Below are 14,640 nucleotides of genomic sequence, written 5' to 3' on the forward strand. Positions count from 1 at the left end.
TTCTGGAAAATCTGCAGTGCTTGCTTTCACAAACGTTGATTTGAAATCTCATCTCATTATCTGTAGCCGCTTTATCCTGTTCTACAGGGTCGCAGGCAAGCTGGAGCCTATCCCAGCTGACTACGGGCGAAAGGCGGGGTACACCCTGGACAAGTCGCCAGGTCATCACAGGGCTGACACATAGATAAACAACCATCCACACTCACATTCACACCTACGGTTAATTTAGAGTCACCAGTTAACCTAACCTGCATGTCTTTGGACTGTGGGGGAAACCGGAGCACCCGGAGGAAACCCACGGGGAGAACATGCAAACTCCACACAGAAAGGCCCTCGCTGGCCACGGGGCTCGAACCCGGACCTTCTTGCTGCAAGGCGACAGCGCTAACCACTACACCACCGTGTTGCCCGCTGATTTGAAATATAAATATATATATTTTAAAGAGTAATAATAGAAGTATGAATGAAAATAGTGTAAAATCCCACAATTTGCCCTGTTCTCTGTAACTGGTACATTCTATTTGTTGTTTTTCAATGGAAAAATTGAAGCATTGAAGTATCACACCCAAGGCAGATGTTTCTCCTGTGAGTTTTTTTTTCACGCTTTATTCGATAAAATACAGATATATTATTAGTGTATGTTAAACAAAGTTAATTAAAAAAATTATTTAAATCTATTTAGAACAGTACAAATATCTGTGATGATAATGAATCCTCTCGCGATAACAGAAAAAGTGGACGTTAAAGTTTCCGTCCCAACATGTACTCTCGCGATAACAGAAGGGTTGACTCCCCCTCCCCGTTCAGCTGTCGAACTCTCGCGATAATTCGGCTCGCTCTCGAAGCGAGTCCGGGAACTGTAGCGGATGTTGATGTTTTGCTCGGCACTGTGTGTGTGTTCCGCCAGAAAATCTCGTTTATGTGGCGTTTCATGAAACCCAGCGTTGAATTCGATTGTTCTGAGTGACCTGTGCGGAAAGCCGAGTCTCTCCCAGGAAGCAGGAGGCCGAGAGACCGGCCATGATGGAGGACTTTGATGAGATTTACGAGGAGGAGGAGGAGGAAGAAGAAGAAGAGGAGGATGAAGGCCGGGCGGCAGAGGAGCAGCTGCTTAAATTCGGCCCGGAACCGGTGCTGGTGCGCGGAGCAGGCCGAGCCACTGTGTAAGTGACTCCGTGAAACTTAAAGAAATATCGCTGCCTAAACCTCGATAGCAGCCATTTCAGTTTTAATTCGCTTCCGACCTATTTTCCGACAAGTTCCGCCCTCGTTGGCTATGATTGGCTGGTAGTTCTGGCCTCTGATTGGCTGAGTGCTTGCGAGTACGACAATGAGCCAATAATCATACAGGATTGTCTGTTCCAGTAGCTAATCATGATACAGGAGGGCGGGATGTGGAGGAATATGAAATTATAAATTTTATCGAATTTAATTTTAAATTAAATTTTTATTTTAAGCCACAAGAGCTAAACAGAGTACAGCACGCTAATAATTAACAATTATTTAAATTAATGACCATATTTAAAACTAGACTGTACATGAACTGTGTTTTCTCTGTCATTAGGTTTGGACTCAGCAATAAATTTGAGACAGAGTTTCCCTCAGCACTCACAGGGAAGGTGAGAGAGCCATGATCACTGCAGCCTTCACTTCCTCAGCATCTTTCACACCCAAACAATAGATTAATAAACACGACACGCACGCAGTATCCTCTCTAAATTCTGAATTTGTCTAATAAACTAAACCAAATAGATTTACAAGTTGTATAAAACATTAGTCTGTTTGCAGGTATAGTATTTGCACACACTGCATACAGGACAGTCCTGCTCCTTTGTGTCCTACAGCACTTATACGCAGCTCTAAATACTGGACACAAGTACAGTGGTGCTTGAAAGTTTGTGAAAGCTTTTGAATTTTCTACAGTATATTTCTGCATAAATATGACCTAAAACATCATCAGATTTTCACACAAGTCATAAAAGTAGATAAAGAGAACCCAGTTAAACAAATGAGACAAAATTATAATACTTGGTCATTTATTTATTGAGGAAAATGATCCAATATTACATATCTGTGAGTGGCAAAAGTATGTGAACCTTTGCTTTCAGTATCTGGTGTGACCCCCTTGTGCAGCAATAACTGCAACTAAACGTTTGCGGTAACTGTTGATCAGTCCTGCACACCGGCTTGGAGGAATTTTAGCCCATTCCTCCATACAGAACAGCTTCAACTCTGGGATGTTGGTGGGTTTCCTCACATGAACTGCTCACTTCAGGTCCTTCCACAACATTTCCATTGGATTAAGGTCATTTGGCCAGTCCAAAACATTAACTTTATTCTTCTTTAACCATTCTTTGTTAGAACAACTTGTGGGCTTAGGGTCGTTGTCTTGCTGCATGACCCACCTTCTCTTGAGATTCAGTTCATGGACAGATGTCCTGACATTTTCCTTTAGAATTCGCCGGTATAATTCAGAATTCATTGTTCCGTCAATGATGGCAAGCCGTCCTGGCCCAGATGCAGCAAAACAGTCCCAAACCATGATACTACCACCACCATGTTTGATAGATGGGATAAGGTTCTTATGCTGGAATGCTGTGTTTTCCTTTCTCCAAACATAACGCTTCTCATTTAAAGCAAAAAGTTCTATTTTGGTCTCATTCATCCACAAAACATTTTTCCAATAGCCTTCTGGCTTGTCCACGTGATCTTTAGCAAACTGCAGATGAGCAGCAATGTTCTTTTTGGAGAGCAGTGGCTTTCTCCTTGCAACCCTGCCATGCACACCATTGTTGTTCAGTGTTCTCCTGATGGTGGACTCATGAACATTAACATTAGCCAATGTGAGAGAGGCCTTCAGTTGCTTAGAAGTTACCCTGGGGTCTTTTGTGACCTCGCCAACTATTACATGCCTTGCTCTCGGAGTGATCTCTGTTGGTCGACCACTCCTGGGGAGGGAAACGATGGTCTTGAATTTCCTCCATTTGTACACAGTCTGTCTGTCTGTCTGTCTGTCTGTGGATTGGCGGAGTCCAGACTCTTGAGAGATGGTTTTGTAACCTTTTCCAGCCTGATGAGCATCATCTCATCTCATTATCTCTAGCCGCTTTATCCTGTTCTACAGGGTCGCAGGCAAGCTGGAGCCTATCCCAGCTGACTACGGGCGAAAGGCGGGGTACACCCTGGACAAGTCGCCAGGTCATCACAGGGCTGACACATAGACACAGACAACCATTCACACTCACATTCACACCTACAGTCAATTTAGAGTCACCAGTTAACCTAACCTGCATGTCTTTGGACTGTGGGGGAAACTGGAGCACCCGGAGGAAACCCACGTGGACACGGGGAGAACATGCAAACTCCACACAGAAAGGCCCTCGCCAGCCACGGGGCTCGAACCCGGACCTTCTTGCTGTGAGGCGACAGCGCTAACCACTACACCACCGTGCCGCCCCCTGATGAGCATCAACAACGCTTTTTCTGAGGTCCTCAGAAATCTCCTTTGTTCGTGCCATGATACACTTCCACAAACATGTGTTGTGAAGATCAGACTTTGATAGATCCCTGTTCTTTAAATAAACCAGGGTGCCCACTCACACCTGATTGTCATCCCACTGATTGAAAACACCTGACTCGAATTTCACCTTCAAATTAACTGCTAGTCCTAGAGGTTCACATACTTTTGCCACTCACAGATATGGAATATTGGATCATTTTCATCAGTAAATAAATGACCAAGTGTAATATTTTTGTCTCATTTGTTTAACTGGGTTCTCTTTATCTACTTTTAGGACTTGTGTGAAAATCTGTTGTTGTTTTAGGTCATATTTATGCAGAAATATAGAAAATTCTAAAGGGTTCACAAACTTTGAAGCACCACTGTATCTACTCTAGGGCATGTCCCCTGGAGTCCGAAGCAGGAAGAGGTGTTTTTTGTTTTTATTTCAGTGCTGCATGTTTACTGATCATGATGGTGGTTGTGTTCTTCCTGCTCTGCTGATGTGTAGGTGGCACCGGAGGAGTTTAAAGCCAGTATAAGTCGTGTGAACGGCTGTCTGAGGAAGACGCTGCCGGTGAACGTGCGCTGGCTGCTATGTGGCTGTTTGTGCTGCTGCTGCACGCTGGGACTCAGTCTGTGGCCCGTCATCTGCCTCAGCAAACGCGTCAGTCTTCATTTACACTCTTACACACTCATACTGGCTTCACACACGCGCACATTGCTCACGTCATCGCACTGTAATTGTGTACATAGCAGCCTTTGATGGATAGAATGATATAAAGTATGGAAAAGTGGTTTTATATAGTAATTCAAAGGCACAAATTTCCAAATGTGGAAAAATTAAAGAAATGCAGGGGGGTTTAACAATAAATATGAATATGAACACAGCACAATAACTCACTCTTCCCTAAAGTGAACATTAGAGCTGGACAGTATGGCCATATGAGCATATGACACAATATGACTATATAATATACATGTACCAATATCAGTTCTGTTGAACAGAAAGTTTATTAATAATGTTTATAATAACTTTTTTGAAACAATTTTGTCGTCCTTTCTGTCGTTAAACAATCAGCTATTTATTTCTGTGGATATTACATATATAATTTAACTTTTTTTTTAACAGTTTTCCTCATTTCTGGTGTTCTTACTGTTTATTGAGGTATTTCACCCACTTGACCAAGTCATGTGACGCTGCCATTTTGGACGGCACGGCTCGAATCAGTTTGAATGCGAGGAAGGCGACAAACGAAAAACATAAAAGAAAAAGGAGCGAGATGCAGAAAACACCTTCACTATCCAGCGACGTAGGGCATTTACAGGGCGAGCAGAGGGAGAGGTATTTGCAAAAATTGAGGTTAGCAGGCTTATGCCGCTTTTCCACTACAAACGCGGCTGAGTCGGGCTGAGCCGTGCCGGGCTGAGCGGGGCTGTTGGAGTTGCATTTCGACTACAACCGCGCTGAACCGTGCTGGCTGGAAGTGGGTGGACACATTGGGTGGAGTTAGCGAAAGTGGGTGGACGTCACGTGATGTCGTTAAGCAGCGCAAACAGTGACATCAGTGATCTTTTAAGCGGTAGTCTCACGACCCGGAGAGTAAACAATAAACATGGAGGACATGGAGTCGTTAGTGTTGCTGGTCTTGGTGCTGTGGCTTGTTGTCACCGACAACGCCAACAGATACTGGCAAGAGCGTATAGATGAGGCGAGGTGCATAAGGCTTCAGAAATTCTCGTAATTATTCTCCTTCCGGGTTTGCGGTGTTTACAGATCCCAGCGTGCTCGCGGGGCGTGTGTGGGCATGTGAGGACACTCCTCCTCACCAATCAGTGCACAGGGGAGTGTCTCCTCACGCCCCCAGCCTCACTCGGCACGGCTTGGCTCGCTTCAGCCCCACTCCAAAACGGTGCGAGTTTTAGGGGCTAAGCAGGGCTGAAACGAGCTGAGTCGTGCTGGTTTTTGGTAGTCGAAACGCGAGCCGTGTCGGGCTGAAGTGAGCTGAAGCGAGCTGAAGTGAGCTGAAAAAGGGTAGTGGAAAAGGGCCATTAGAGAACGACGTTTACCTGCTTCCACCAGGATTGTTCACTGACCCATCGCCATACACAGGTTTGGGCGATTAGAATAGAATATTGAATAGAATATTATTTTCCTTTTGATGAATAAAGTTTATAAATACTACTTATATCGTGTCATAGCCGGAGCGCGCCAGCGAGCTCCCCCGGCGCGCCAGCGAGCTCCTCCGGCGCGCCGGGGAGCTCGCTGGCGCGCCGGGGGAGCTCGCTGTTTGTCATGTATTATTTTCCTTTTGATGAATAAAGTTTATAAATACTACTTATATCATGTCATAGCCGGAGCTCGCTGGCGCGCCGGGGAGCTCGCTGGCGCGCTCCGGCTATGACACGATATAACTAGTATTTATAAACTTTATTCATCAAAAGGAAAATAATACATGACAAACAGGAGAACAAAATGTCTGCTACATGCAACCCTAGACAAATTAACACTGCCTTGTTTCACTGCTCAGATGGGTTAACAAACACTGACCCATTTACTTTTTGCTATATATTTTATCAAAATTGCGTTGACTGATAAACTAACCTGAAATGAAATGATCACTGCAAAGTCTGGAGTACTCTGTTGGCTCCCAATCCTGTCTCTTCACAGCTGCAATCCATTTGGCCCTCTTGTCTGGGTCAGTAGGAAACCGGTAAAAGGAGCGTCCTGCACGCTGTCCCTGTCTGTTGTGGCAGCCCACAGCACAACAAGCAAACACCATGGTTATTTATAGAGTGCTTACTGACAAATTAATCTATTCTAGGTGTCTGTAACACGTTTTTTTCCAAGCTGGTTCTCCCTCTCTGTCTGCAGCGTTAGTATGTAGCTTGCCGTCCAAAATGGCGGACACCGGGGCGTCATGTGACCCTGTGACGTCAGGTGAAATACCTCAATAGGCAAAAAAAAGTTTGAGTTTTTATTTTCATTCCTTTTTTTCTGTTAAATAATAGATACTAAATACAATGTTAAATCTTTTACCAGCTGCACTGAACGCCACATTGCTCTAAAAAAAAAAAAAAAAAAAAAAGGCAAACGGCGACATCTATTCAAAACATGGCTCTAATCCTTGTCCCTGCAGTTGAGAAGATAAGATGAACATATTGGGTTTATTTTTTTCTTTTTCTTTTCGTCTCCTTCAGACACGCAGATCCATAGAGAAGTTACTGGAGTGGGAGAACAACCGCCTTTATCATAAGGTGTGTGTGTGTGTGTGTGTGTGTGTGTGTGTGTGTGTGTGTGTGTGTGTGAGAGAGAGAGAGAGAATCTGTTGATTGTGTTCATCTTTGTTAACATGCCTCTCTCTTTCAGTTGTGTTTGCATTGGAGGCTGAGCAAAAGGAAGTGTGAAACCAACAACATGATGGAATATGTAAGTTAAACTCCAGTCTTGACGTTTTGTGAGTCATGGTATAAAGTCACTAATTTATGAGGAAAACAAACTGTTGGACGACAACAGATCTGTGAGGAAAATATGAGGAAATCGTTGTCCTGTTTGTGAAACTGGAGTAAGATTTTGTCCAAAATCTGCATTTAAAAAAAACAAAATCAGTAAACAACGGATTACTGTGCATTATAAACCTAAATATATGTCTCTCTGTCCTATGCAGGTTATCTTAATAGAGTTTCTCCCCAAGATTCCCATCTTCAGGCCGGATTAGCAGCCGCTCATGCTGTCTTCTGCCTAAGGTGCCTTCCTCTGGTACTCTCGCACTTCCCTCGCGCCGGACTATAAACTTGTCCTATATATACATTATATATAAACACATATACATGGACATGTACGCTGCTTCTCCCACACTCTCTGCTGTTTACACACCTGTGTAACGCCCTCTCGCCGCTCCCTCACTGCTGTGTTCAGAGCCACCTGAGAACACCATGGTCCTGCAGCACAAGGCTCTGAGCCAACGGCAGCCGTGTTGTGAAGCTGGATATGACGGAGGAATGGGGATTACCATAGAAACGGAGCAACGATGAAAGAAAAAAAAACGAATGTCGTCTTTTTTTCAGCACAGAGCAAACAGCATCGCCACATCATCAAGAGTAGAGGGCGGTGCTTATGTTTCATCAGCCAATCAGAAAACACAATCATGTGACATCACCATGGTATAATAATTCGCCGGAAGTGATCCAAATGGGAGCTATTTGTTGAGCTACTGCTAAAGAAGTAAAATTGCACAACCAGACTAGCTTGGCTAAGATTGCCAAACTAAATTCATGCTCACAATACAGGTTTCTGATGCCTAGCATATGTTTGCTGTAAATTTGACCCAGACTATTCGGTAACTGGGCGGCACGGTGGTGTAGTGGTTAGCGCTGTCGCCTCACAGCAAGAAGGTCCGGGTTCGAGCCCCGGGGCCGGCGAGGGCTTTTCTGTGCGGAGTTTGCATGTTCTCCCCGTGTCCGCGTGGGTTTCCTCCGGGTGCTCCGGTTTCCCCCACAGTCCAAAGACATGCAGGTTAGGTTAACTGGTGACTCTAAATTGACCGTAGGTGTGAATGGTTGTCTGTGTCTATGTGTCAGCCCTGTGATGACCTGGCGACTTGTCCAGGGTGTACCCCGCCTTTCGCCCGTAGTCAGCTGGGATAGGCTGCAGCTTGCCTGCGACCCTGTAGAACAGGATAAAGCGGCTAGAGATAATGAGATGAGTATTCAGTAACTTTCAGTTCTGAAACTGAAAATTAAACACACAAAATAGGTTTCAGTCTCTTCTGAAACAAAAACGTTTCATATTTCAAATACCTCACTCACTAAGAATGCTGTCTGCTCATCTCATCTCATCATCTCTAGCCGCTTTATCCTTCTACAGGGTCGCAGGCAAGCTGGAGCCTGTCCCAGCTGACTACGGGCGAAAGGCAAGGTACACCCTGGACAAGTCGCCAGGTCATCACAGGGCTGACACACAGACACAGACAACCATTCACACTCACATTCACACCTACGGTCAATTTAGAGTCACCAGTTAACCTAACCTGCATGTCTTTGGACTGTGGGGGAAACCGGAGCACCCGGAGGAAACCCACGCGGACACGGGGAGAACATGCAAACTCCGCACAGAAAGGCCCTCGCCGGCCCCGGGGCTCGAACCCAGGACCTTCTTGCTGTGAGGCGACAGCGCTAACCACTACACCACCGTGCCGCCCCTGCTGTCTGCTATGTTGGGAATGATTGATTTTTTTTTTTTAACATCCCAGTCCTGCATAATTTTAAAAAGTCTCAAAGCACCTCAGATTCCATGTAACATTAGCTAGCTTGCTAATGATCTTACCATGCTACTAAACATCATACAGTGACTCCTAAGATGAGCTAACATTAACACTAGCAAAGTAAATTTAGCGAGGTGTTATGTTTATTAAGCAGGCTAGCTCGGCTAATGTTGATAAACTTGTATTGCAGGATTAAAACTGGCATTTTATGCAAAAAAGAAAAGGAAGCCTTAGCCATGTGATGTGATGTCACATGATCGAGTTTGTGATTGGTTTCCACTCTTCTTGACCCGGAGACACACGTTACTCATTAAAACATCCAAGTCGCTCCATAATGGATACTGATCTGCCATTTTTCCCTTCATAAACCAACCTGAAGAGACAATCACACCGGCTGCACGAAACTGGACCGACTTGTGTAGTTAAAAAAACAAAAACAAAGCGTGAGACTTTTCCAGAAGGTTCAGTTCGCAGCCGGATCCCTTAATGCAGCACAGGATGGATTATTTCTTTTTTCTTTTTTTTTTAAGCTTGTGAGAGATTTATCAAACCCAAAAATTCTTCTCAAGGAGGAGGTTGTGTGTGAAAAGTACTAATAAAACTAGGCTGTGTCTCAAATCGCATCCATCTGTAGTTTTTAAGTCACTGTTGATCGTTAGCATGCTAACATCGAATACAGTCTGGTTTGCAATTTAATTTCATGAATCTATCATGTATATAGTGCCTTGCAAAAGTATTCATACCCCTTTAACTTTTTCACATTTTTCCACCTTACAACCACAAACTTAAGTTTTTTATTGAGATTTTATGTGATAGACCAACACAGAGTAGCACATAATTGTGACGTGAAACGAAAATGATAAATGGTCTTCAAAATTTTAAACAAATAAAAATCTGAAAAATGTGATGTGCATTAGTATTCAGCCCCCCTGCGTCAATCCTTTGTAGAGCCACCTTTTGCTGCAATTACAGCTGCGAGTCTTTTGTGGTATGTCTCTACCAGCTTTGCACATCTAGACACTGAAATTTTTGCCCATTCTTCTTTGCAAAATAGCTCAAGCTCAGCCAGATTGGACGGAGAGCGTCTGTGAACAGCAATTTTCAAATCTTGCCACAGATGCTCAATGGGATTTAGGTCTGGACTTTGACTGGGCCATTCTAACACATGAATATTCTTTGATCTAAACCATTCCATTGTAGCTCTGGCTGTATGTTTAGGGTCATTGTCTTGCTGGAAGGTGAATCTCCTTCCCAGTCTCAAGTCTTTTGCAGCCTCCAACAGGTTTTCTTCCAGGATTGCCCTCCATCCATCTTCCCATCAACTCTGACCAGCTTCCCTGTCCCTGCTGAAGAAAAGCATCCCCATAGCATGATGCTGCCACCACCATGTTTCACAGTGGGGATGGTGTGTGCAGGGTGATGAGCAGTGTTAGTTTTCCGCCACACATAGCGCTTTGCATTTAGGCCAAAAAGTTAAACTTTGGTCTCATCTGACCAAAGCACCTTCTTCCACATGTTTGCTGTGTCCCCTACATGGCTTCTTATGCCTGTCTTTCAACAATGGCTTTCTTCTTGCCACTCTTCCAAAAAGGCCAGATTTGTGGAGTGTACGACTTATAGTTGTCCTGAGCACAGATTCTCCCACCTGAGCTGTGGATTTCTGCAGCTCCTCCAGAGTGATCATGGGCCTCTTGGCTGCTTCTCTGACCAGTGCTCTCCTTGCTCGCTCTGTCAGTTTAGGTGGACGGCCATGTCTTGGTGGGTTTGCAGTCATGCTATACTTTTTCCATTTTTGAATGATGGATTGAACAGTGCTTCTTGAGATGTTCAGAGCTTGGGATATTTTTTTATAACCTAACCCTGCTTTAAACTTCTCCAGAACTTTATCCCTGACCTGTCTGGTGAGTTCTTTGGTCTTCATGATGCTGTTTGTTCTTCAGTGTTCTCTAACAAACCACTGAGGCCTTTACAGAACAAGTGTATTTATGCTGAGAGTAAATTACACACAGTAGGACTCTATTAACTAATTAGATGACTTCTGAAGGCAATTGATTGCACTGGATTATATTTAGAGGTATCAGAGTACAGGGGGCTGAATACTAATGCACACCACATTTTTCAGATTTTTATTTGTTTAAAATTTTGAAGACCATTTATCATTTTCGTTTCACTTCACAATTATGTGCTACTCTGTGTTGGTCTATCACATAAAATCTCAATAAAAAACTTTTAAGTTCGTGGTTGTAAGGTGGAAAAATGTGAAAAAGTTCAAGGGGTATGAATACTTTTGCAAGGCACTGTATGTATGTATATATATATATATATATAAATATATATATATATATATATATATATATATATAAACTCATAAGTATGTTTTATAAGTGTACAGTTAAATATTTTTCAGTGTTTAGTTCATAGTGTGTGATTTGAGACACAGCCCTAATCTGGAAACTAGCCACCCTGCTAGCTGTTAGTACATTTTTCTTCATTAAAAAAAAAAATATATATATATATATATATATATCTTTAAAGGACAATTCTTTTAACTTGATTAATATTTAACACACCATCTGATTTGGAATAATCTGATGAAATGTGAAACCTTTTCCCTCAGCTAGCTAATATTATGCTAACAAAGCAAGCACATGCTCGCTCGCTAGCTAGCATGTCGTGTGTCAATTTGCTGGATTTTTTTGTCATGAACAGTATAACTTTTCACACAAAAATGTATTTTATGAATGTGTGAAACATCAGGGTTATGTTTTTTTTGAAAGTTATTGGACTTACAATTAGCTATTTTGCTGTCTATATTGGAGCTATTTGCTAGCCATTTAAGGTTATGCTTGTAAGTCACACAGCTGATTTTTCACTTATACTAGTGCATCTCAAAAAATTAGAATATTGTGAAAAAGTTCAATATTTTCCATCAGTTATTTAAGAAAGTGAAAGTTATATATTATAGACTCATTACACAAACTAAAATGTTTCAAGCATTTTTCTATTTTAATTTTAATCAGTATGGCATACAGTACAAAAACATAAAAAAAAACCATCTCAAAATATTAGGATATTTCATTTCGAGTTTGAGTAAAACAGTATGAACACAGTGTATCTCTCGGTCTAGTTCAGTACACACAACCACAATCATGGGGAAGACTGCTGACTTGACTGTTGTCCAGAAGATGATCACTGATGCCCTCCACAAGGAGGGTAAGCCACAAAAGGTCGTTGCTGAAAAGGGTGGCTGGAAAAGGTGCACAAGCAACAGGGATGGCTGCAGTCTTGAGAGGATTGTCAAGAAAAGTTGATTCAAGAACTTGGGAGAGCTTCACAAGGAGTGGACTGAGGCTGGTGTCAGTGTATCAAGACCCATCACGCACAGACATCTTCAAGAAAGGGGATACAACTTTCGCATTCCTAATATCAAGCTACTCCTGAGCCAGAGACAATGTCCGAAGTGTCTTATCTGGGCTAAGGAGAGAAAGAAATGGACTGTTGCTCAGTGGTCCAAAGTCCTCTTTTCAGATGAAGGTACATTTTGCATTTAATTTGGAAATCACGGTTCTAGAGTCTGGAGGAAGAGTGGAGAAGCACAGAATCCAAGGTGTTTGAAGCCCAGTGTGAAGTTTCCACAGTCTGTGATGATTTGGGGTGCCATGTCATCTGCTGGTGTTGGTCCACTGTATTTTATCAAGTCCAAAGTCAACACAGCCTTCTACCAGGAGATTTTAGAGCACTTCATGCTTCCATCTGCTGACGAGCTTTTTGGAGATGCTGATTTCCTTTTCCAGCAGGACTTAGCACCTACCCACAGTGCCAAAACTACTACCAAATGGTTTGCTGACCATGATATTACTGTGTTTGATTGGCCAGCCAACTTGCCTGACCTGAACCCCATAGAGAATCTATGGGGTATTGTCAAGAGGAATATGAGAAACACCCGACCCAAAAATACAGATACGCTGAAGGCCACTATCAAAGCAACCTGGGCTTCAATAACCCCTCAGCAGTGCCACAGACTGATCACCTCCATGCCACACCACATTGATACAGTAATTCATGGTAAAGGAGCCCCAACCAAGTACTGAGTGTATAAATGAATATACTTTTCAGAAGTTGGACATTTCTGTATTGTAAATCCTTTTTTTGGTTGATCGTAGGGAATATTCTAATAATTTGAGATGCTGGATTTCTGATTTTCATGAGCTATAAGCCATAATCATCAAAATTAAAACAAAAAAGGCTTTAAATATTTCACTTTACATGTAATGAATATAGAATATATGAAAGTTTACCTTTTTGAATTAAATTATGAAAAAAGTAACTTTTTCATGGTATTCTAATTTTTTGAAATGCACTAGTATTTTAATTTCAAGTACTACTGTGCATAGCAAAGTGGCTAATTGATGTTGGTCATCACTGATGACACATCATACTTCCTCGTGAGAAGTGTTTGTAAGTAAAACTCCCACAAGCCTTATATTTTATTTTTAAAGTATTTTTAGCTTTGTTTACCTGCTCAGTTAAAAAGAGCAGCAGATGTTCAACTTTGTGTGTGTTTTTTGTATCTGTCTCATGAATATCAGTTAATGAAAAACAATCAACAAAACTTTGCTGTGGTTATTAAAAAAAAAACCCTCTTGTAATTTTAGGTCTTAGTTTCTGACTGTATTAAAAGAGCAGTTTGGCCAAAAAATGAAACATCTGTCCTGAGGCCTTACACCAACTGGAGGAGTTTAGCAATGAAGCGATGATGCTAGTTCAGCTAACACGTAATGAAAGCATGTGTTTTTGACCAAACTGTTCCTTTATGTTCACTATTTAGAGTTAAATATTAATTAAAAAAAGATATTGGTGCATCCCTGACTTCTAGATTTTTATAATTTGAATGTTTTCGGTTCGAGATTGGTTGCCTGGTGCTTTTTCCACCTTCAGGAACCTGCGGAGGAGCTGAAGCTGTGAGACGTCCAGGACCTGAACACAGATTAATTTGTTGAAGTAGTATTAAAGGAAAAGAAATAAACCACAGATTAAAGTTTAAACGCTAATAAGGTTATCAGTTTGCATTGTACAAACTGTTTGCAAAACTGTTTCTGAGCGTTAACACGTTTGTAGGTGGAAATACGGTGGATTTGGAGATCGTAATTCAGATTATAAACCTACAATACTAAATTCATTTGTTGTAAAGTTTAATTTAGCGAAACTTTACACTGAACACAAGGTGAAGGTCAGAGTGTTCATTTTATAAAACGGTGCTGCTTTAAATTGAGCAGAAAATTTGCCCAGCAGGTTTTACCTGTGTGTGGGTGTGTTTGTTTTTCCCATGTCTTTATGTTCATCCATTATTATTAGTTTTTTTTCTCTAAAGAATATTTAAGTACCGTGTATATACAAGAATAAAGTACAAATACACTAGTGTGTGCGTCACTGAGCAGGAACACTGAACTGAGTGTCCTGTAATATGACTGTGGGGTGCCAAAACTTTAGAAGAGCTGAAAAGAAATGCAAGAAGGAGACAAGAGGTAGAGGACGAGTCAAGGAAAAGACTGAAAAATAAAAGCGGAGAGAAAACATGAGCTATGAAATCTTCTGTTCCAGTCACAGTACAGCTGTGATTCATTATTCAGAACCGCCTGAAGACCACAGAACTCAGGGTGTGGCCGGTTTGGGACACGCCCACAGCTGATTTTTATGATTAATGTGCCCTATGTAGCAAACAAGGTGTACACTTAATAGTGAGCATTACCAGTTATCACTAGATAAGCATAGTACAAAGTGTTTAAGTGGATAACGGAATTAACTTTGTGATCTCAGTCATGACTCCGCCCTCCTATTTAGGAAATTTGTGTCGTCTGGCTCCGCCGACTTGACCGT

General features: G+C 42.2%; 1 protein-coding gene across 1 annotated transcript; it reads left to right on the top strand.

Moving 5' to 3' along the window:
• The first annotated feature begins 37 nt into the window (after nt 1–37).
• On the top strand, nt 38–7,946 carry chic2 (cysteine-rich hydrophobic domain 2). Its single transcript, XM_060916766.1, has 6 exons — nt 38–1,163; nt 1,565–1,619; nt 4,011–4,166; nt 6,701–6,757; nt 6,870–6,929; nt 7,168–7,946. The coding sequence occupies exons 1-6, from the start codon at nt 1,021–1,023 to the stop codon at nt 7,216–7,218; spliced, it is 522 nt and encodes a 173-aa protein (XP_060772749.1). The 5' UTR covers nt 38–1,020; the 3' UTR covers nt 7,219–7,946.
• Nucleotides 7,947–14,640: the final 6,694 nt, after the last annotated feature.

The sequence above is a fragment of the Neoarius graeffei genome, chromosome 3, assembly GCF_027579695.1.
Source record: "Neoarius graeffei isolate fNeoGra1 chromosome 3, fNeoGra1.pri, whole genome shotgun sequence".
NCBI classification, from domain to species: domain Eukaryota; kingdom Metazoa; phylum Chordata; class Actinopteri; order Siluriformes; family Ariidae; genus Neoarius; species Neoarius graeffei.

Coding starts and splice junctions, on each gene's coding strand:
- chic2 (XM_060916766.1), top strand. CDS start 1,021: ATGATGGAGGACTTTGATGAGATTTACGAGGAGGAGGAGGAGGAAGAA. Junction 4,167..6,700: donor TCATCTGCCTCAGCAAACGC/GTCAGTCTTCAT, acceptor CGTCTCCTTCAG/ACACGCAGATCCATAGAGAA. Junction 6,758..6,869: donor ACAACCGCCTTTATCATAAG/GTGTGTGTGTGT, acceptor TCTCTCTTTCAG/TTGTGTTTGCATTGGAGGCT.